At 46.9% G+C, this 24622-nt stretch overlaps 1 protein-coding gene across 1 annotated transcript in view; it reads left to right on the forward strand.

Annotated features, from left to right (window-relative positions):
* The first annotated feature begins 22881 nt into the window (after positions 1-22881).
* Positions 22882-24622, forward strand: part of DGAT2 (diacylglycerol O-acyltransferase 2) — a 37338-nt gene continuing 35597 nt past the window's right edge. Inside the window, exon 1 of the mRNA XM_066368762.1 lies at positions 22882-23144. Coding sequence (XP_066224859.1) covers positions 23105-23144 — 40 coding nt within the window. The 5' untranslated portion in view covers positions 22882-23104. The remainder of the gene's footprint in view (positions 23145-24622) is intronic.

The following is a 24622-nucleotide window of genomic DNA, read 5'->3' on the forward strand; positions in this document are numbered from 1 at the left end:
TCAAATCCTGGCCCATCCCTTTTTAGTAACTCCAGGCCAATCATATCACCTCCAAACCTGAATTTTATCATCTGAAAAGTAAGATCACAACATCCACCTCTGGTGGTGTGAGCATAATAAGATACTATCATGAGATTATGAATGACTCAATTTCCTGTCTGGAACGATGCGGAGTGCGTGGAAATTAGGAGTCGGGTGATGAGTGTACTAGTGTTGCACGGAGGTGCCTGTTGTCCCGAGGCAGTGTGCTGTACAGGTCAGGAGAGGCGGGAGCAAAGAGCAGTGAGGTGCAGAGGAGGGCGTGATGGTCTCTGGCCAGGGGGAGACTTGGAGGAAGTGTCTGGTAGGCCAGGCCCTGAAGCAATGCCGAGAAAGGAGAGAAGTGCCCACTCACTGTAGCGATCTGTTGCTGTGTGATGAACCACTCCAACACATAATGGCTGAATACGGCAAGGACTTACTATTGCCCACAATTCTGGGGGTTGGCTCTGGCATCTCTCGGTCTTGCCTGGACTGTCATGCCGCTACATTCAGCGCTGGGTCGGCTGGGGTGGGACAGCTCAGGGACTAGACCTGTTGGGCCTCTGTGCAAGTGGGCCCTGGGCCCCTTTCTATACTGACATCTTTTATTTATTTATTTATTTATTTATTTATTTATTTATTTATTAAAATATTTTAATTTTTTCATTTATTTTAAAGACGGCAGAGGGGGAGACAGAATGAGAGGGAGTGAGGGAGATAGAGAAGAAGGGAGGAGCAGGAAGCATCATATGCCTTGACCAAGCAAGCCAGGGGTTTCAAACCAGTGACCTCAGCATTCCAGGTCAATGCTTTAACCAGGCTGTACTGACCCATCTTTTAGCATTCAGTGGTGGCTGGAATTTGAAAGAATGAGAGTACCAGGCGGTGGCGCAGTGGATAGAGCGTCGGACTGGGATGTAGAGGACCCAGGTTTGAGACCCCAAGGTCGTCAGCTTGAGCACAGGTTCATCTGGTTTGAGCAAAGCTCACCAGCTTGGACCCAAGGTCGCTGGCTGGAGCAAGGGGTTACTCCGTCTGCTGAAGGCCTGCGGTCAAGGCACATATGAGAAAGCAATCAATGAACAACTAAGGTATCACAACGAAAAACTAATGATTGATGCTTCTCATCTCTCTCCGTTCCTGTCTGTCCCTATCTATCCCTCTCTCCGTCTCTGTAAAAAAAAAAAAGAGTAAAGTTGCAAGGTCTACACAAATTTGTACAGTGTCACTTCTGCTGAATTCTGTCAGTAAAAACTAGTCACAAGGCCTGCCCCAGATTCAAGGGGAGAGGAACAGACCCTGCTTCTTCATGGGAAGAGCAGCAATGTCACAATACAAAAGGCTGGGGACACATGGGGAGATTCTTGTGCCTATCTTTGCGAACAATCTACAAAATAGTTATATAGCAGTCCCTTGTCTATCGCGGGGGTCAGGTTCCAGAACCCGCGGCGGTAGGCGAAAATCCTCAAAGTAGCGACCTTATATTTATTTTATTATTTATATGTTTTAAGGTTTTATAAACCCTCCCCACACTCTATAAACCTTTCCCATACTGTTATTAGCCTTTCCCACACTCTTATAAACACTTCCTATGTGTTTTCCATACGTGCGAGTCTTTGTCTACTCATCCGCTGTACGCTATGTATTTTATTTCGATTTAATGTTCTTTTAATGTTTTAATTAATATTTTTATATTGTTTTCAATTTTTTAGGCTAGAAAATGCTTATTTTACTGCAAAAATAATTAAAATAATAAATATATAAAAATACCTAGAAACTGCAAAATCCCGCAATATAGGGAAAAATCCATGATACAAAATTAGATACAGCCCTGGCCGGTTGGCTCAGCGGTAGAGCGTCGGCCCAGCGTGCGGAGGACCCGGGTTTGATTCCCGGTCAGGGCACACAGGAGAAGCGCCCATTTGCTTCTCCACCCCTCCGCCGCGCTTTCCTCTCTGTCTCTCTCTTCCACTCCGGCAGCCAAGGCTCCATTGGAGCAAAGATGGCCCGGGCGCTGGGGATGGCTCCTTGGCCTCTGCCCCAGGCGCTAGAGTGGCTCTGGTCTCGGCAGAGCGACGCCCCGGAGGGGCAGAGCGTCGCCCCTGGTGGGCGTGCCGGGTAGATCCCGGTCGGGCGCATGCGGGAATCTATCTGACTGTCTCTCCCTGTTTCCAGCTTCAGAAAAAAGAAAAAAAAAAAAGAAAAAAAAATTAGATACATACAATATCAAAATCCATGATACAGTGAGACTGCAAAAAGTGAACTGCGATAGGGTGAGGGATGACTGTAAATGACAGCTGGCATCAGAACCATGACAGAAGCCAGAGTTTATCCAGAGGGCCCCAGCTCAGCTCCCACATTGCTGTCTGTCCCCATCTTGCTGTCCTGAGTCCATTCTTCATGCACAGCCACAGGGAGCTATCTAAAATGCAAATCTCACCATGTCATCCCTACTCAGCATCCTTCTATGGCTCTCCATGGCTGCTAGAGTTTGCATCAGCCTGGATCCCAGCAGGGACTAGATGGCATACTGAAATGAGGATAATATCAGAAGGGTTGAATAAAGGAACAATTTTCTGAGGTGTGTCCGGGGTGTGGGGAAGCATACAGGATGGTGCACTAAGCCAGGGCTGGGCCAGGCAGTGTGGCAGAGCACTGCTACCACCACCCTGTGCGTGGCCTGGAAGGACAAGGTGAGGCAGCAGTTACCCGAACCAGCAGAGTCCGGGCGAGTACTGCAGGGAAGAGCCAGGTAAGCATTCCCACCCCACTCTCCTCCCTCCATCTCCACCGAGGCTTCCTACTGCCTGAACCTAGTTGGAAGCTAGAGGGTCTAAGGGCCTGTGGCTATAGTCCATGCAGGTAGTTCTCCCAGGAAGGAGCAGGACGGACACAGTGGAGAGTCGGTCTGGAGGGGTCAACAAAAGACAGAAGACAGCTTCCCCAAAGCCCAAGCTCCTTAGCCTGCCCCTCGCCGCTCTCCACCATCTGGCCCTATCCTCCCCATCCTCATCTCTCCTCCTCCCTCACTCATGCGCTCCCTCCTGCCAGACTGAACCGTTTGCATATCCATGTGTCAGCCACACGTTCTCTCTTTCTCTCTCACTTCGGGTCTTTGCCTATGATGTTCCCTCTGCCTGGAATGCCATCTCCCCTCTTCCGCCTCCTCCTTTCTCTGGGTAATTCCTGCTCATCCTTCAATACTGCTTTCGCCTACTCAAGGAAGCCTTCCCTATGTCCTCTGGTTGAGCTAGGGGTTTCCCAGCCTTCCCTTCCTCTGTCACACACTCAGCACCTGGGTGGTCACTGGGTGAAAATGCACGAATGCTCCTGCCTCCAGCCTACCCACATACAGCGCCAATGTCCTCTCTCCCAAACCAAACCCAACTCCCTTCACTCGTCTCCAGTGCCTCCGGAGAGGTCGAAACTCTTCTTCAGCCCGGCATTCAAAGCCCCTCTCATCCTCTCCCTCGACCTTATCAGTTTCGCCTCCTAGACCTTCCCCCTGTACCACATCACCCTCTGTGCCCTTCGCTGCTCGTAGAGTGCACTCTGTTCTCAGACCCGCTGTGTCCTGGGGCACTTTAGTCCTTTTCCCCAGAACACACTTTTCCTCAACCTGGTCAAGATCACTCACCCCAGGTCGTTTGGGTGGCTGAGGAGTTGTGCCCCACACCTCACTTCCCCCATCCTCACTCCTGTGAACATGGCTTTGCCGATGGCCACTTGCAGCCTGCTCACTGCCTCTGCTAGCCGCCGCCCTGGGGCCTGGGAGCACGTCAGCCCCAATCTGCTCTCCATGCTGCGTAAGGTCACAGAGAAACGGGGATGGGTAGCGACGGAAAATAGTATTGGAACAGTGGGAATCAGCAATTTTGCACAGGAAGCATTGGGAGATGTTTACTGTTAAGACTACAGTCTGAAATTGGGACAACAATGGAAAAAACAAGATGAGTTTAATGCTTTGGAAAGTGTGAAAGCTGCTAGTGAACTCTAGTCTCCTCTATCAGGAGAAGTAACTGAAGTGAACGAAGCTCTTGCAGAAAATCCAGGACTTGTCAACACATCTTTTTATGAAGCTGGTTGGCTGGTCAAGATGACACCAAGTGACCCTTCAGAACTAGATGAACTAATGAGTGAGGAAGCACATGCGAAATACATAAAATCTATTGAGGAGTGAAAATGGGACCCCTTAAATAAACTAGGATGTAACAACTTGATCTAGCATAGTTGTCTTATATTAGTGGTGGACAGAAGATTTAAAATAGCAACTTTTAGTAATACCAGTGGAAAAAAGAAACTGCAACAATACTATTGAAAGAAAATACCCTTTAACATTCTAATGATTGCAGATAAACACAATAGGCATCTTTTCCACACCACCCTATGATTTTTAGGCTAGGCTACAGTTCTAATACTCAGAATTCTTGAAGTTATCTGTGGTAAAATCTAGTTATAAAAATTATGTAACTCAAGGATAACATCGTTGTTACTCTAAACCTTATATAATATTGTACCTTAATTACATTCGTCTCTGGAATTGGATCAAACTACTTAGTGATCTTTCCATTGGAAATAACTGGCAATGTAGAAAAGATTTTGTTAATTGTTACCGTGTCAGATGATGAAAAATACTATCTCAATTTTGCAATATACAGAGTGTGCTGGTGCTATTTTTATATAGTGACACAATAGCCTTACAAGAAAAAATAAAAAAGAAAGTTTAACAATAAAACATTCAACTTTATTTTTTTTTTGTTTGTATTTTTCTGAATCTGGAAACGGGGAGAGACAGTCAGACAGACTCTCGCATGCGCCGGACCGGGATCCACCCGGCACGCCCACCAGGGGGCGACGCTCTGCCCACCAGGGGGCGATGCTCTGCCCCTCCGGGGCGTCGCTCTGCCGCGACCAGAGCCACTCTAGCGCCTGGGGCAGAGGCCAAGGAGCCATCCCCAGTGCCCGGGCCATCTTTGCTCCAATGGAGCCTTGGCTGCGGGAGGGGAAGAGAGAGACAGAGAGGAAGGAGGGAGGGGTGGAGAAGCAAATGGGCGCTTCTCCTATGTGCCCTGGCCGGGAATCGAACCCGGGTCCCCCACACGCCAGGCCGACGCTCTACCGCTGAGCCAACCGGCCAGGGCTCAACTTTATTTTTTAAAAAATCACTCACCCCCGATGGTCACTGCCTTTGTAGAACTTCAGCACAGCCCACCCACCCTCAAACCCTCCTCTCCTACCCCACTGCCTTGAATCAGAGTTAGCTATCCCTCTTTTAGGCTACCTGGGGGTGTGTGTGTGTGTGTGTGTGTGTGTGTGTGTGTGTGTGTGTGTGTGAAAAAGGCAGGGTCATTAATGCGTGAGTGGACTCTTCTATTTCCCAGAAGACTGGGAACCCCCTGAGGACCATGACGGTATCCAAGACCTGGAGCAGCTCCATGCCACTGTGTCCTGGGGCATGTGAGTAGGTGGCATAAATGAACTCTCACGTGGGTGCTTCCTCTGGCCAGGCACACTGGGCCTGAGTCAGGAATGAGGAGAAAAGACCACCTTGCCTCTAGATGTGATTGAATTAGTTCTCTATTGCTGCATAACAAATACTACAAAACTGATCTGCTTTAAACAACAAGCGTTTATTGTCCCATAACTTCTGAAGGTCAGGTATCTGAAGGGTTGTGGCACAGGTCTCTTGCGAGTTTGAAGCCAAGCCGTTGGCTGGGCAACAGTCTCTAAAGACTTGCATGGAGCTGCAGGGTCAACTCCCTAGCTTTCCTGCCTGGCTGTTAGCGGAAGGCTTCTGTCCCTAGACAAGTGGTCCTCTCCATAGAGCTGCCGATGATATAGCTCTTCCCAGAGCAAGACAGTCCAGAAGCCACACTGCATCGATGACCGAGCCTCTGTGTCGCACACCGTCAATTCTGTCTTATTCTGTTGGCTGGGTGTGAGTCACCAAGTCCAGCCCACACTCCATACAAGGGTGCAAATACCAAAAGGGGAGACCACTGGGGGCCAGCTTGGAGAACAGAAGCTGAGCTGCCCATGTAAAAGGTCCTCAAATAGGTGGACAACAATTTGAGCAAAGGTCCGAGGTGGAAATGACGACCCCCCTGACCTGGTGGTGATGGAGTCCAAGGTAGCCATTAGACTTGAAGGTGCCAGGATGAGGGATGGGGCTGGGGAGAGACTTGAGGGGCCGGAGGGAAGAGGAGTCTCCCTCTTTCACAGCATCTTGGAGGCCTCATGTTGAAGATGTCAGATACAAGACAGGTACATACAGCCTGACCTGTGGTGGCACAGTGGATAAACCATCAACCTGGAATGCTGAGGTTGCCAGTTTGAAACCCTGGGCTTGCCTGAGGTTGCTAGTCAAATCCCTGGGCTTGCCTGGTCAAGGCACATATAGAAAGCAACTACTATGAATAGATGCTTCCTGCTTCTCTCCTTTCTTTCTCACTCTCCCTCTCTTTTTTCTTTCTCCCCTCTCCAAAGTCTAAAAAATAAAAAATATAAATAAATAAATAAATAAATAAATAAATAAATAAATAAAAGGCACATACAGCCCTATATCAAAGGGCAACTGCCTAAGGGAGTTCCAAATAGGTATATTATTCATCCAGGGTTTTATGTGAGCAAAAAATGTCTGTGTGGTGAACCACTGAGGTTAGGAGTATTTGGTATAGCAGTTGACCCCCCAACTAATACAGCAGGTCAGGAGTTGCACATAGAAGGGTTCAGTTATTAAATCAGCACCTGCTGACACTCCTCAGAGCCCCCAGAGCCTGCCTGAGGCCTCGAGTGATGGGGAGAGCCTGAGTCTCCTCTAGAAATCAGGCTGCCCTTTGACCTGGGTAGAAGTTCTCAGACATCATTATCCAGTGGGGACAAAGGGTCTGTCTGTGGGGGCCCAGCCCGTCTGACACTGCTTTATTGTGACAGGTGGGACCGGAGTCCACCAGCACAGCCCTGCTAGCAGCCATGTGGCATGTGGCCAGGTCAGCCTCACAGGGTATTGTGCTTTGCTGGGGTTCAGGAGGCAGGCGCAGGAGGAGGAAAGCTGCTGGCAAGCAGAGGCAGGGAGCAGGCAAATGCAGGTTGCACTGGTGATTGTTGATGGTGTTGGGCAGAGGATAAGGGTGAGCTTTAGGGAACAGGAGGCTAGGAGTTTAGGTCTTCGTTTAGTAAATTTTTATCTAGATGGAGTGGTGAACAAGGCAGATAGGCTCTCTGCCTTTGTCTTGCTTACTGGCTGGTGAAACTCAAATGTCTAGTCAAGGAGCCAGGGATTTATCTCCAGTGTAGGAAGGAGCCCTGGGAGGTCCTTGAGCTGGAATGGGTCATGGCCAGAGGGCCAGAGGGTGCCTTAGGCTGAACTGGGCATCTCTCTTTAATAATCCCACAGAAGGGCAGAGTCAGCGCCCTGAGCTACTTACGAAGAACCTACTATGTGCTGAACTCCAGATGGGATGGTTTTTGTGCATTATTTCAATGACGCTCATAGGTTGAAAATTGCTGCTGTAAGGGTTCTCAACAATTATTCTCAAATTCTGTACTTCGTCAGAAACCAGTAACAAGCAGTCCATGGATAAACTCTGGTCCCTGGACCACACTGGAATAGCACTGACCCAGAACTCATTGGGGTGACTAACTCTTGGCATTGTCAGGTTGTTGTGAATAAAAATGCACAGAAGTGGTTGGTGAACTGCAAAGTGTTAGACACAGATTGGTTGGGGCCGTCATCTTAGCCACTCGTGTCTGGGTAAACTGAGGGGCAGGGGAAGGGAAGGACTGGCCTGAAGTCGCATAGCTGGCAAGTGGCCGAGTCAGGACCGATCTTTGGCTCTTACATAGTGTCCTTTCCACTCTACCTTGTGTGGTGGATACAGGGATATGCCACCCAGATTCACTTTCAAGGAAGGACACTCTGTCCCAGCTGCAGAGAGCTGTGTCTGTGAGGGCAGCTGATGCAATGACTGATCCAGATGAGATATAAAGACTTGGCCACCTCAGGCCAAATCCGGACAACCTGATGGACTATTCAGTTTGCCTTCTTCCTCTACCCAATTCTGCTACCTTCCCTTTCTTGTAAAGGTGTTCACCCCAAGGGTTCTTTCTAAGAAATATCCTACAGGCTAAACGTCATCTCAGAATCTGCTTCCTGGACAACCCAACCTGTGACAGGATGAATACGTGAAAAGTTCATTTCCAGTATGAGGCTCAGAGAGGTTACCTAATTGCCTAAAGTCACATCCAGTTTTTAAATGGTTTTTAAGTTTTTGAAGTCAAAATTTGAACTCAGATCTGATGGCAAAGTCTGTGTTCTTTGCCTTGTGAGTTTGACCTCCTGACTACCAGCTTGGAAAACAAAGGAAAAGAACAGAATAGTTAGATTTAAATTGTGAAATTTAAAGTAACTAATTTATTCAAATGGCACAGCATTTTGGTAGACATTTTGGCAGTTTCATATAAAGTTAAACAGAGGCTTACTATACAACACAATAATTATGATCTTAGGTATTTAGCCAACTGATTTAAAAATTAATTCACACAATAACCTACACATCAATATTTATAGCTTTATTTATAATTACCAAAAACTAGAAGCAACTAAGATGTCCTTCAGCAGGTGAATGGTTAAACAAAGTATGGTATATCCAGACAATGAAATCTACTCAGAAATAAAAGAAAATGAGCTATTAACTCACACAAAAACATAAATAAATCTTAATTCTGGCTGGAATAAAAAGGCTACATACATCCTATTTGATTCTATTCACACGGCATTCTGGAAAAGGATAAAATATAGAACTGGAGAACAGATCAGGAGCCGTCAGGAATTCAAGGAGGGAGAACTTTTGACTAGGGGAAGCATAGGGGATTCTTTGCGGTGGCGGGATAAATTTGTATGGTATTGTGCTGGTGCATACACGACTACACATTTATTAAAACCCACAAAGAATAAAACTCTAATGTATAGAAATTAAATTTTAAAACTCAACCAAGAAATTGAGGGAATCTCAGGATGGAATGCAGACTGTGACGAAAGAATCGTAACTATATATATTACAAATTAATGAGGAACTCTCACTAAAGGATTGAGTGGGAAAAACTGACCTAAGCAAATTTAGAAAATAGTGTTTTGACCTTGAAACTGTAAGACTAATATTAAAATAGCCTGACCAGGCAGTGGCACAGTGGATAGAGCATCGGACTGGGATGCAGAAGACCAAGGTTCAAAACCCTGAGGTTGCCAGCTTGAGCGTGGGCTCATCTGGTTTGAGCAAGGCTCACCAGCTTGGACCCACAGTCTCTGGCTTGAGCAACGCGTCACTCGCTCTGCTGTAGCCTCCTCCTCCGCCCCCCCCCCCCGTCACCTCCCCCGGTCAAGGCACATATGAGAAAGCAATCAATGAACAACTGAGGAACTGCAATGAAGAATTGATACTTTTTATTTCTTTCCCTTCCTGTGTCTGTCCCTATCTGTTCCTCTCTCTGTCTCTGTCACAATAAAAGACTAATATTAAAATAAAATGTACATAAACACCCACCATAATTGGTAAAGGTGAATTTCTTGTGGGTGTCCAGGTTGACAATTTGGAAACTGTACTTGTGTACTGAGCTTGCTCAAGTAAGTAAGTGGATGGTAGGGGCCAATTTTCTCACTTTGGAGAAGGAGGTTACAGATAAGCAAGGGGGAAAGGCTAGAATGGTCCATATATTGAGAGATTAGAGTGGGAGACATCAGTATGACTTCATGTTTAGTTTAATATAGACATAGATGGATAAATAAAAAATAAGTATAAATATGTGTGTATGCAAGAGTTAGTATACATACATATTTTTTTAGCTTTGCCTTACATTTATTATTCTAAATTTTATTTGTTGATTGATTTTAGAGGGAGAGGAAGGGGGGGGAAGAGAGAAACATTGATTTATGTTTTATTTATTTATGCATTCATTGGTTGATTTGTGTATGTGCCCTGACCAGAGATTGAACCTGCAACCTTGGCATATCCGGACAATGCTCCAACCAACTGAGCTACCAGGACAAGGCTGTCTTACATTTAGGGCCTCTCCAGATAATCCAGGATAGTCTTCCTATTTAAAAACCTTTAATTTAGTCACACCTGTAAAGACCCTCTTATCCCTTTTAACGTAACATCCATAGGTTCTAGAAACTAGGATGTGAATCTTTTGGGGGGGCCATTTTTTAACCTACTACATATGCCAAGCAAGTTATTCATTCTTTCTGAGCCTTAGTTTTCTCATCTGGTAATTATATATGCAAATGTATGTAAATGAGAGAATTGGTCCCTGAACTGCTATTTGGGGAAGGCAGGAACCTGAAGAGCATTTTATCTTGGGCAGGTTAGTCCTGACACTACTCCTTCCCCATGTGCTAATCCCCACCATATTATCAGGAGTCCATGGCAGGGACATGGTGGTAGGGAAAGGAACTCCAGCTAGGAACCTTGAGACTTGGGTTCAAATCCCAGCCCTGTCAGCAACTTGTGTGTGACCTCAAGCAAATGATTTTCCCTATCTGGGATATGGTATAATTCCAAAAAACACATGTTATGTTACTCCTGCCCTGGGAGGACTGGAGAAGGACTTCTTGCCCTGAGATGTTATGATTACAGATGTTCCTATTTTTGTGTCTTCCTATTGGATAAAGGATCTCAGTGTCTCCTAGTAACAAGGGTATATTTTAGCTGGAGCCCTCTGGAAGAAGTGACCTCTAAGCAATGGCAGTAGTGGTGGAGGCGCAGGCACTGTTCTGCTTGCTTTCAGCCAGGCCCCACTAGTCTAGGCCAGGGTTCAGCCTGTGTTTGAATAACCTGTGAACTAAGAATGCTTTTTACAGATGAATGTTTTCAATTAAAAAGATAACGGGGAATGCTACTAACTTTGAGCCCCAGTTAAGAGAAATGCTATCCTCCAAAATATTCCAGTCTTTTCATTAACTGACCTGTATTACAAGTTTGTATTCAATTACCGTAATTACTTTGAATTTTGTCCATTAAAATTTTGTGGAAATTTGTTTCCTCTCTTGTTATGTAATGGTCTTGTTACTTAATGGTCTCAATTTGCCTCTTGGCCTTCAAAGCCTCTGTTAGCCACTACTTAATCAGTTGCCCTATGTCCCATCTCAAATCTGTCTTAAGCCATCCCCAGATCCACCCTGCACTTTGGAGCCAAGATTTTCCAGTGTAGGTCTGACAAAATTATTCCACTGATGAAAACCCAGTGGCTTCTCGGTGCCCTCTGACAGCCTCTAGCTCCTTGGCTAGAGTACAGCCCTTCATGGTGTGACTCCTGCCTTCCTTCCGAGCTGCTCCCTACCCCTCACCCCCACCCTTCTGAACTTCTTCCAGTTCCCTAGGACACCTTGTTTCCCTAGAACAAGCATTTTATATAAGCAGTTCCCTCTGGCTAAATGCCTTTTACCCTACTTACACCCAAATCCACTTCTGTTAATCTTTTAGGAGTCATTTCAGACATTACCTTCTCCAGAAAGCTTTCCCCGATGCTACTCTGCACTGATGTCCCTTGCTTCCCAATGACAATGATCCTGCTGCTTGCTCCTGCCATTTGGAAAGGAAGCAGGCTACCAATCAGGGACTGGGGATACCCGTCAGGAGCCCCAGTTCATTTCCTTCCCTGGATCTCAGATCCTCCTTGATGCAATGGAGACAGGGGGCCCTGGCTTACTGATGGTCTAAGGACTGGGTCAAAGGTGAGAGTAGAAATTTGGGGGACATGAAAGGGGTGGGGGAGATGGCAGCTGAGCTTCCAGACACTTTTATCAGTCCTCTACAAGCAACCCCAGACAGACACAAGTCTAAGTTCTGGAACTGGCGCGATCTGGGCCATTACAGCCAAAGGTCAATCCTCAGTAGCCAGCTGCAACTGGCCTGGCCTTGGACTCTGCCTGCCCATCCCCCTCCCCAGAGCAGGAGTAAAAAGAACTTTAGTTGGCCATGCTTCTGAGATGAGCTCAGGAACATGTAGGTGCAAGCAAGCATGCATATCTATGAATATGTTTCTTCAAGAGTATCTATATACAAATACGAGCTTGTGTAAAAGCGCATGTGTATGGCTGTGTACATGCATTCACAATAGGGTGTTCCTGTGCCCCACATATCTGAGAGTACACGGCTGTGTGCATGACTCTGTGCATGTATTAAGGCAGGACTTGAGAGCGTGGAAGGGAGTCAAGCACCCTCAGCCCTGCCGAACTGTGACATCTGGGTTCGGGGTTCCCCTGACGCTGTAACCTCCATCCTTACTCCAAAGCTCCCACAGTATTGAAGCTTCCAATCTATCAGTCCCTCCCTCCTTCTGTCGTTGATCCAGTGCTGCTGGAAAAGACCCAGAATCCTGAAATGTCAGGAGGCATCCTAAGGGTGGTGCAGGCGACCCTCTTAGTGCGCCACCAGATCCCCTTTGATCTGGACCCCATTTCGTAATTCTGTTGACTTTTCTTTCAAACCACCTGCCCCTGCAACTCTCCTGGGCTTGCCTGAAGTCACTGAAGACACTTTCCCCCATGAGCAGAGTGTGGCAAACACCTGGGAGTTTCTATCGCCCCCTTGCACTCTACCCCTCCCTGGTGACCCTTAGTCAGGACTAACTGGTGAAAGCCAGCTGCCTCGTTCTCAACTGGAACAGACTCCCATGCTCCGGGTGGGATCTGGCTGAAGCTGCTCCTGGTCTGGAATCACACCTGCTTAGTTTCTTCCTCTTCCTTTTCCGGCTGCCCCAACTCCCTCTCCAGTTTCTCCTGCAGGCATTTCCTCAATAAACCAGTCTCACAGATCTCCTCATCACAGGGTCTGCTTCTAGGAAACCTGACCTGAAACAGGGAGGTAGGCTTAGAAACTACCTCCTCACAACCCCGCTGAACAAAGAGGATGTAGAGGCCTGGAGAGGGGACATGTGTCTCCACAGGCTCTCCCCTGTGGCAAGCTGTACCCTGAGTGAGTCTCTGTAGGAGCTGTACCCACCTCCCCTGTAGGCCCGATGACCTCTCCGCAACACCCCCAACAGACTTGGGTTAGGAAATTTTCCGCTTGGGTCCCCTTTCCTGTGATGTCTCCTTCAACCATCATCTCTCCTTGGAAAATGAAGTAGTCAGGATCAGAAAGCAGGAAAAGAGACATCTTCCAAGGTGGAGGGAGGGAGACAAGAACTGCTCTACCTATACCTCTCACCACACTGCCCTCAAGGGTGCACACGTAGGAGGCGGATGGTACTCTGGTTGCCAAAGGCTAGACCTTCTCTTTCTCAGATGAATCCTCCTAGGGTAGAAAAGGCACCATTCTGGAAACTGGGAGATCTGGATCCCCATGGCAACTCCACCATTGCTTGGTTGAGCAACTTTAAGGATGCCATTCTGAGGGACTCAATTTCCCCATTTCCCCATTCATGGAAGGCCTTCAATGGCACGGCAAAGTATGGCATTTGGAGCACAAGATTCAAGCGTCAAATCTACTTCTTGTGGCGCGGCACTCACTGAATGAATGAACCAGCTGCTTACCTGGCTGTGCCTTCATTTCCTCTTATGTCAGAGTTGATGACGGCTGGACTGACCTCACAGCCTGGGAGAATTAAATGGGATGACTTAGCACGCAGAGCACTTGGCAGGTCCCTGGCACACAACGAACTCTGGGGAGCAGGTGACTATTTTTGTTCTTGTTATGTACCATCCACGGTTGTGTAACCGGCTGGGTCTTGTGGCTTTGCTGATGTGACACCACTCTCGTGCTTTGTAAAAGCCAGAGGGCATGCACAGTGGGGACACTGTCTAGTGGAGGGCTTCCCTTCTCCTTGTCCCACTTGCCCTGTCTCTAGTGCTGCCCCTGGCTTCAGAAAAAAACCCCAGATACCCCAGGACCTTGAAGCCCAGGCTGGGTGCCTCAGGACTGGGGCTAATCCAGGTGGGGATGGGTGTGTGCTGTGTGTCCCCCAGGTCTCCTGAAGGGCACAGCCTAACGGTGTCTTTTACATTTGGGGGAGTGGAAAGAAGTAAGGCAGGTTTAACCTTGTTCTGTTTCTTCTGGATAGAAAGTGTATTTATTTTGTCATATTTCTTTTTAAGTTTTTATTTTTTTTATTATTATTATTTTTTTTTTTTTTGTATTTTTTTCTGAAGCTGGAAATGGGGAGAGACAGTCAGACAGACTCCCGCATGCGCCCGACCGGGATCCACCTGGCTCTGCCCACCAGGGGGCGATGCTCTGCCCCTCCGGGGCGTCGCTCTGCCGTGACCAGAGCCACTCTAGCGCCTGGGGCAGAGGCCACAGAGCCATCCCCAGCGCCCGGGCCATCTTTGCTCCAATGGAGCCTTGGCTGCGGGAGGGGAAGAGAGAGACAGAGAGGAAGGAGGGGGGGTAGAGAAGCAAATGGGCGCTTCTCCTATGTGCCCTGGCCGGGAATCGAACCCGGGTCCCCCTCACGCCAGGCCGACGCTCTACCGCTGAACCAACCGGCCAGGGCTCAAGTTTTTAAATACCATAACTTTTACATCTTGAGCATCTTAAAGTGTGCACATCAGTAGCATCAAGTTACATTCACATTGTTGCAACCATCACCACCATTCTGCCGCAGAACTCTTGCATCGTGCAAAACTAAAACTCTGTACCCATTAAACAATAACTGCCCATTCCCTCTACTCCTTGTCTTTTATTTTAACCTGTGAAAGAATTGAGTTTGGTGCTATGATCTTTTAAATAAATATTTACTAGCAGTTTCCTATGCCTGGCAAATCACTAGCTTTGAAGGTTTAGAATTCATAAGCCTGAAAAAAAATGGAAGATAACTTTTTTCTTCATTTCTTCATTCAACAAAACCCTCCTGACCCTGTCAAGCCCACGAGGCCAGGAAGCAACAATGGAGGACACCTTCTCCCTACCAGGACAAGCTCACGTTTAGTGCACGGCTCCAACCACCAGCCACTCAGGCTTCCCCGCCCCAGGCCTCTCTGCTTTGCCAGATCTTACTATCCTCCGACAGAGGGAGGCACAAGCTGCGGCAGAAATGTAGGGGAGCTCTAGCCTGGAGCTCTGGGGAAGAGCGTTAGATCCTGCGCTTCAGGCTAGCTTACTCTGATCTCATTGGCTGACCTAGGCCTAATTCCAACCCCTTTTTGAATCTCAATCCGCTGTCAATGGGGATCAACACTCCCTGACATTCACACCCCAGGTAGCTTGTGTTATAGCTAAATTAGATCATGAATATGAATGAACAAACGAAATGAAAATAGTTTGACCATTAAAGTGCTCCGTGAACACCTTAAAAAATGATGAACTGTCCCAAGCAGAAATAGTAACAATATATCATAGAGTTTATAACATCTGTAGATGAAAGCTGTATAAAAAATGGCACCAAAAATAGGGGTACAGAAATGGAAGCATACTTTTGTGAGGTTCTTACCTTGTATGTGAAATGGTACATTATTTTTCAAAGGTACATTCTAATAACTAAAATGTATATAAACCTGGCCCTGGCCGGTTGGTTCAGTGGTAGAGCGACGGCCTGGCGTGCGGAAGTCCCGGGTTCGATTCCCGGCCAGGGCACACAGGAGAAGCGCCCATTTGCTTCTCCACCCCTCCCCCTCTCCTTCCTCTCTGTCTCTCTCTTCCCCTCCCGCAGCCGAGGCTCCATTGGAGCAAGGATGGCCCGGGCGCTGGGGATGGCTCCTTGGCCTCTGCCCCAGGCGCTAGAGTGGCTCTGGTCGCAATGAGCAACGCCCCGGAGGGGCAGAGCATCGCCCCCTGGTGGGCAGAGCGTCGCACCCTGGTGGGCGTGCCGGGTGGATCCCGGTTGGGTGCATGCGGGAGTCTGTTTGTCTCTCCCCGTTTCCAGCTTCAGAAAAACACACACACACAAAAATTTTTTATATAAACCCTAGATCAATCTAGCATTGATTATACTAGAGGTATAATCAATAACCCAGTAGTAGAATACAAGGAAATAATAACATATTAAATTAAACCCAAAAAAGCATGTAAGGTTGAACAGCAAAAATAGAAAATAACTAGCAAGGTGGTAGACTTAAATTCAGCAATATCAATAATTATATTAATGATGAAAAGATCTAAACACCCAATTAAAAGTCGGAGAGTATCAAATGAGATTTTAAAAAATGACAACTAGGTGAGGGTTCAGCCTTTTCTTTCTCTAAGGAGGAGGAATAACTGCAATGTGGGTACAGAGTCTGTTGTAAGGGAGGGCATTTCTTTGCAAGGCCATGAGCTGAGGTGTGGAAGGGGCTCTAGACGGAGCTGATCTGGTATCAAAAGATTCACAGGTGGACTGAATCTAAATTCCTCGAGTCCTCTGAGCACAAGGCCATGGCTCAGAAGAGCCCATGGGCAAAGGGCTGAGCCTCCCCTAGAGGGACCTGGCCTCTGAGCTGCCAAACGCAGGTTCATCACTACCACCAGAGAAAAGGTGTTTACCGAGAAATGTGATAAAGCCAGGTTGATGATCTTCAATTTGGATTTGGATCAATTCTCTCCCCCTGCATGGCCAATCCCTCAGTCCCCCCAGCCCCATTTTCCTTTCCAGCTGAGGACCCCGAAGTCTTCTAGGCACATAGAAGGTCAGTCATTTTGAAATGGACTTCGACATAAAACTCCAGAAAACAGTTTCTAGGAAGTCTTTGGGTTGTCTTTGAACACTGTCTCGGAAGATCATTGTTTTTTCATTCCTGTCTTTCTTCTCCTCACCTACTATTGCCCATTGCTATTCTCATGAATGCACTTAGAGTCATCTTTGGTTCTTCAAGCCAAGTCTCTGATATGTGTATACATTTGTCTTTAACTTTTGTCATGCTGTAGAACATTTATTTTTATTCCATTGTATTTGAATTAAAACAAACAAACAAACAAACAGAAACTCAACTATATGCTGTGTATAAGAACCTCACTTTCAACATAAATGCAAGCCTGACCTGTGGTGGCACAGTGAATAAGGCATTGACTTGAAACGCTGAGATTGCTGGTTTGAAACCCAACCCCGGGCTTGCCTGGTCAAGGCACATACGAGAAGCAACCATGAGTTGATGCTTCCCACTCCCCCACCCTGCCCTGCCTCTCTCTCTCTCTCTCTCTCTCTCTCTCTCTCAAATCAACAAATAAATCTTTAAAATAAAGAAATAAATATAAATACATAGTTTAAAAAGGGAAGAAAAAAGTTACATTATATGAACACTAATCAAGAGAAAATTAGGGTGGCTATATTAATATGAGACAAAGTAGATTTCAGAACAAATATTATAGGAATAGAGATGATAAAGAAATGCCCTCCCTTACAACAGACTCTGTACCCACATTGCAGTTATTCCTCCTCCTTAGAGAAAGAAAAGGCTGAACCCTCACCTAGTTGTCATTTTCTAAAATCTATTTATGAAGAAGATATAATAATCCTGAGCAAACAGAGCCAGAAAGCAGATTTTAAAATACATGAAGCAAAAACTGATAAAATTGAAAGAAAAGTAAGTAAATAAATCCACAATATGGTGGGTGACTTCAAATTTTCTCTCTTCATTCCAGTAATTGATAGACTGAAATTAGACAGAAAATCACAAGGATACAGAAGACCAAAATAAAAACATCCGACAACTAACAAAACTCTATATACAATATCAACAGAATAAACACTCTTTTCAAATGCACATTAAAAACTTGGGAAGAAAAAAAATTTGCTAAGACTGACTATGAAACAAACCTCAACAAATTTAAAAGAATTGAAATTACATAAAATGTTTTCTAATTTAAATGGAATCAAACTAGAAAGAAATCAATAACAAAAAAAATCCTCAAATATTTGGAAACAACACATTTTTAAATGAGTAAGGGGTCAAAGAAGAAATTACAAAAGGAATTAAAATAGTTTAAATTGAATGAAAATGAAAACATAATATGTTGAAATTTATGGAATGCAGCTAGAGAAGTTTGTAGAAGAAAATTTATAGCATTAAATGCTTGCATTAGAAAATAAGAGAAGTGTGGAACCAATAATCTAAATTTAAGGAAAGAAAAACAAATTATATCCTAATCAAGCCAAAGGAAGGAAATAATAAAGAGAAGAGAAGAAAAATAAAATTGAAGACAGAGAAAAAAATCATTGAAACCAAAGGTTATTGAAAAAATAAATTAATAAACCTCTAGTCAGACTGGTCAAGAGAAAAAAGAAGGAAGACATAAATTACCAACATCAGGATTAAAAAAAGAGACATCACTACAGCTCCTACAGATATTAAAAGGATAATGAGCAAATAGTATGAACAACTTTATGTCAATATATTTAATATCTTAGTTTAAATGTCCTAATGGAGGGCTCCCAGAGCGGCCAAGCCATTTCTTCTTCATCTGTTCCTGGTATAATAATGAAGTCTGGGATAGACAAGAGGGGAAATTGAGGGCCACAGAGTGTCCAAACTCTAGGTCTAAGGGGATTGGCTTGGCAGAGCCCACCCTGGACTAGCTAGATTCAAATTTCCCTGAGTTTATCTCAGCTTTAAGTTCTTTCTCAACATTGGGTACACACAAAAAAGGAGATAACGATGACATAATTTTGGGGATTGCCCAATGACTGTGTTGCAAAATCCCCAGACTTAGTCTTATCCTTTCTGCCCAAGTCACTTTAACCGCACCATCACAATACAGGACTGAAAAGGTGTTTAAAAACCTGGATTCGGGTCCCCCCCTCCTCTTTCTCTCTCATTTCCCCACCCATTCTCTCCATCCAGGCCCAGGTAAAGTAGAACAAGCAAGGCCTTTGCCATCAGACCAACAAAGATTTCAGTCCCAGCTCTTCTTCCAACTAGCTATCACCTCTTTATGCCTCAATTTCTTCATCTCTAGTTTAATGTAGTTGTGAATTCATACCTCCAGGGTTGTGAAGGTTAAATAACAGTATGTATTACAATGTTATACATGAGGTCAGGGCTAAATTCATATCAGTCTCTGGTATCTTCCCTAAAAGACCCCTTCTCTGAAAACTCCAGGGAGTAATATATTCCTTCTTTTCATTTTGACGTTTAACTTCAAAAGCTCCAGGAGAGCAAGGACTGGGACAGGCCAGGGTCTAGCACAAGGCACAGTGCTTGGTAAATGTCTCTTTCTGCACTTCGCCGTATGCTTCTCTTAGGGCAAGTGTGCTCTCTGCCTTGTAGGCTGGCCGCTTACCCTCCTCATGCAATGGTGGGGCTAAGGATGCCGTTTTCATAAGGAGTCTCAGAGGAGCAAGTGTCCAAATCCTCATAAGCTACAAAGCTGTACTCATAAGTTCCAACAGCAACATCACACTGGTGACTGAAGGGGGATGTTGGGAGGTGCCACACTTGGTGAAGTTACCCTGAACAAATGCTGCTTGGTAGCTTGACTTTTCTATCTGTGGTTTGGCCAAAGCACCTGTAGGTTGGGTTGGGAGATGTAGAAGGAAAGGTGATCTAGATCTTGGAGCCATCCTGCTCACACACCTGCAGAAAGAGAGCGGGGCAGGCCATTACAGACAGGAAGGTAGGGATGGCAGGATGTGTGGGGAGGGGCTGCGAAGTCAGTGCCTCGTGTGTGGCCCCATGCTCACCTCACGCAGGGGAGACCAGTCTCAGAACACAGAAAGCTGCCAAAAACTGTCCTTTCTAGGCTACTCTAATTCTAGATCTGGTTTTTCATCCAAAGCCAATCGGCACCAAACTGCTTCAGCAGTAGCCCTGGGCTTGGCAGCTAGAGGCCAACAGGAGGGAACTGTCACTCTGTAAGGTGGCCCAGAAATAAGTGATGCCCCCTTTCAGCCCTCAGACTTGCCCTTGCATCCTCTGGTGGATGATCCCACATGTGTGTGAGGAGCCTAACTTGGGAGAGGTTTTATTGTCCCATTCCCCAAGCCCCACCCCTGCTGTACACTACCAACCCACCTATGTTTGCAACCTTCCAATCTAATCAAGGTGCCTTCTGCTCACGCCCCTCCTTTGGTTTGACCCTCCCACAAAGTAAAACCCAAGCTTCTTGGCTGGTTATAAGGTTCTTCAGATCTGGTCCCTGTCAACCTCTCCAGCTGCATCTCCTCTCCCTCTCCTGCCTGTATGCCTCTTCCAGCCCCCAGGGCGCTCACGGTTCCCATCTCCAGGCCTCTGCCTGAACACCCTTCTCTTTACTCTCTAGCAGGCACAATCATACTCATACCTCAGGTCCAGCAGCAATGTCACCTCCTCTCAACCATCCCAATTTACTATCCCTCCTTCATGCTCCCAGAGCATTTGGTTCATGACTCTATTGTATTCGTTCATCAATGGTGGCATGATTGAGCCACTATGCCAGGCCAGGCCAGGCCTGCCCTGAGGCACAGGGTGATGAGGTTCCTGCTTTTGGGAATCTCTGGGACCAATGAAGAAGTAGACAGACAGTAACTGAACCGAAGAGAAGGCCTGAACTCAGCATAGCCTGCTACGTTCCCCTGCATCACAGCCTGGCTGTCTGGCTGCAAGCATTGGCTTTGGGACACCATCTCTTGGTTGGGTCTCTTCAAAGGCAAGGGCTGTCTTATTACTCCCTCTGTCCCAGTGAAAACCAGGCCCAAGAAAGTGCACAGGAAAATCATGCAGAAGCAGACGAACCTAGGATCTGAATGCTTCAAAGAGGCCTTGAAGATCCGTAATCTTGCCATTTAAGATAATATGTTACTTTCCACACATTGTGATTTCATTTGATCCTCAAATATTGAAATGAAATCAGCATTTCATGATGCAGAAACTGAAATCTAGACTGGGATAGAGACTTGCCCAAGGACACTTGGCAAGTCAGTGGTAGAGGAAAGGCCAGAATCTAGACCTCCTGCCTCCTAGCCCAAGCTCTGCCCCTTAGCTCATACCATGAAGTTTGTGGGTGGGCCATGGGTTTTAGGTCAAGACCTCCTACCCAGGAGACCCTTTTGAAATAGGCACATCCATACACTAACCTGGGGTCCTTCCAAGCCAGCAGGGGTCTTTCTACCAAGAGAACCCAAATATACCTTTGGGGAGAGGATGCAAGAGCTCAGTGGCATCTTCAGCATCTAGCTGGCTATACTCCCCTTTACCCAGAAATACACCACACCTGTTCTTACCTCCCAGCCTTTGCACATACTTGTCCCCACTGTTCCCCACAAGCCTGGTATGTCACTAGCCTTCCCTTAGTTTCCTTAAAGGCACCAAGTGCTTTTCAGCCTCAGAGCCTCAGCACATGCCCGACACAGAATACTTTTTCTTCTACTCTTGGTTCACTTATGCCTCAGAGCTCAACAACATTTTCTCAAAGAAGTTTACTCCTAAAGCCTTCAGAGGGTTAAACAAATAGAAGTGTTTCTATGTCCCATTAGTGGCACTTGTCACATGCTGCCTTGGCACTGTGGCTTCTGTCATACCCCTCTCCTACAGGTGGTAAAGACCTCAACAGCTGAGACTCCTTCTCCTCTTATGCTGTGATCCCACAACCAACTTGCTCAAGCTGTGCCCAAGGAAGCTGTCTTCTCGCTGGCATGCTTCTTGCCCCCACTCCTTTCCTCACCTGCAAAATCCAATATGCCATTTCACCACAGTCCAATAGATCTCACCACCTCCTATGCTTTTCTCTAGACCAGGCCTTTCCCTCTATTCCCTCCACCACTGCTCCTCTTTCACCTGGGTCCCTCCTGCAGCTCCTCACAGCCCTCTCGGCCTTTAGTCTCTCACGTCCATTCCCACTATGGTTGAAGGGCTCTCCAACCACTGTCATTTCCCTACCCAAAGATATTCCAAAAGCTCCTCTCCTACCCCAACGTCCTAAGAGTGGTGGTATTCAAGGACCTTCATAAGATCAAGCCCAGCCTCCTCTGCCACAGCTGCCTGAGCTCGAGCCACTCCAGGTGCCCTGGCCCTGCCCCAAACATGCTGGCTTATCTAAGACTTTATTATGCCTGTCTGCTTTCCATCTACAGAACTACAGTACTCATCAGTGTACAATGAAAATAATTTTGGAACACTTTCTTTGTGCCTAGCACTATGCTAGGCTTTTTTCACATCTAATCTCATCTAGTTCTCAAAGCACCTAACAAAATAATTGTTATTATTCCCATTTTACAGAGATGGAAACCGAAGTTCAAGAAACGCAGGCCCAGAATTGGACTTAAGGTCTACCTGATTCCAAAGCTGCTGTGCACTAACCTTTTTGGGGAATGCATCCAGTCCCCAGGCCAAGGCAGAGCTTCTCTTTCCCCAGTACTGCTGGCACCTGTTTGTGTAGTCAACACCGTCCCCTTACAGTACTATCACCACCAACATGAGCACCCCAAGGGCAGAGCCTACCTGGATTGATTGTTCTGGATCCCTAGCACTCAGCATTGAATAGACAGATGCTTTCTGAGGTTTCTTAATAAACAGATGGAAAGGTAAAGGCAGCTTGGATGGTTTAGGAGCCCAACCTTAACCTAACTAATCCCTGATACCAAGCAGAGACGGGACTGTGGCATCTGCAGCCAAGGAAAGGCGTTGGCAAATGAATTAAAACACAACACGCGGTCTGCAAGCACTGCACGTGCTCGGTTACCACCTCCCTGAGGTCTAACTGCCAAGCAGAACCAATCTCCACGGGGGAGCGGCAGAGGGGCGGATAAGAGGTAGCAGTAGGACTAACCAACTAGGCGCACCTCTTGCAATGAGGATTCGACCTCCAAGTCTCTTCCGCCTGCCGCCTACCGCGAGCAAAACAGAGGCGCGGGGTGTAGCCGAGAGCCCCAGCCACGCTCCCCGGAGGCAGTGGGGCGGGCAAGGGGTGGAACGCTGGCCCCGCCCCCATCCGCATCGGGCCCCGCCCCGTTGTGAGGTTATAAAATGCAGCGCTCTGAGTCACGCGCGCAGTGGCCACGGCTAGGGTTTTGCGTCCCGCCACTCGTCATATTACCCAGGCCCGTCCGCGCCATCCCCCTGTGCTAGCCGCGCAGGCGTCCGCGCGGCCCGCGGGCTCCCGTGCTCGGCACGAAGCCCTGGCCCCGGCGGCCGGGGCATGGGCCAGGGGCGCGGGGTAAAGCGGATTCCCGCACGGCCGTTACCTGCACCTGCTTCAACATGAAGACCCTCATAGCCGCCTACTCGGGGGTCCTGCGAGGTGAGCACCGGGCCCAGGTTGCCCGGAGTGAGAGTTCTAACGGAGGGTCTGAAACGTGAGGAGTCTGGGCGATGGGATGAGGGTCTGGGAGATAAGCTGTCACCACCAAGGGGTCTGCAGGGCCTTTCGGGCTTTCGTTCTGGGGTTACGAAGCTGCAAGCAGGTTTTCAAGACGAGCTGTGATGAAGGGCTCTGAGACTAGCAGGAGCGTGTTCTTATAATGAGGGTATGTTGCTGGAGAACTGGCCACTGTGCAGGCTGAGATCCCAACCCTTCTCTTTTGGGAAAGCTTTGCCGCCCGGCCTGCCTCAGATCATCCGGTGTGGGATGAGGGAAGAATAATGGTTACGTAGTCTGATCCCCGCATCCTGGCATGGTAGTCAAGTCTGGGTTCATTCTCCACTCTAGCACTCATTAGTGTCTGCACCCTCTGTTACATCACTTTCCTTCCCTCAGCTTGTTTTTCTCATCTGTGACATAGGGTGGGTGGTATTTGATAACTCATTTCCAATCACCAGCATTGTTGGTGGTCCCTGGAAGTTCCCTCCCCTCTTTCTTCCAGAGGGAGCACGGGAGAGACACTGGATGGGACAGAGTGCAAGGGTTTTGCAGTCCCTTGAAACAGCCACCAGACAGAGAACATGTCTGACTGGGACAGATGTGCCCCAACTCTCTTTTATCCAATGCCCATCTTCCAGCCTAGGCTTTGGAGCCCACTCAGAAGGACCTGTGAGCCTGGCACATTTAGAAAGTGGGGCGTAGGACTCTGTGTGCCCTCCAGTGTGGCCCAAGCCCCTGTAATGGAGGCCCTCAGTGAATCAGGCAGAGTTGAGATCAAACTTCAGAGCTTTTTGCCCTGGAGGAAGAGCATCCCTTCCGCCTCCCAAACTCTCCACTTATATTTGGAGAAACTGAGGTTGAAGAAGTGCATGACTTGCCCAAAGTTTCCTTAACAAATGCCTTAGTCATGGGATTAAACACAAATCTGGGAAACCCTCGGAAGTCATCACAGCTGTCCTGGTCTGAGTGGCTGTCTTGCTTGAAACATCCCTCCCTTCCTCCCTCCCTCTAAGTCTTTATTCTGCTTGCCGAACCTGTCCTACTTAGGGTTCTTCTTTAGTAACTAACAATCGCCTGCTCCACCTAGCTTCATTATAAATAATGATAATTATTAGAATTTTGAATAACAGAGAAACAGGGTGAAAATAAAAATTAATGATATTGATTATCCAAAGATAGATCCCTATTGCCATTTTAGTATATTCTTTATAAAATTTTATTTATACATATTATATAGATAAAGTTGAGGGCATGCTATAGATAGAGATCTGAATCCTGTTTTCTCCTTCTTGATATTATATCATGAGTATTTCTTTCTGTGACTCAAAATCACTTATGATATTCTAGTGGCTGCATCACCCTGGAACTGTATCACAGTTTAACCATGTCCTGGGCATTGTTGTTGTTCGCTGCGTGAC

The sequence above is a fragment of the Saccopteryx leptura genome, chromosome 1, assembly GCF_036850995.1.
Source record: "Saccopteryx leptura isolate mSacLep1 chromosome 1, mSacLep1_pri_phased_curated, whole genome shotgun sequence".
Taxonomy (NCBI): Eukaryota; Metazoa; Chordata; class Mammalia; order Chiroptera; family Emballonuridae; genus Saccopteryx; species Saccopteryx leptura.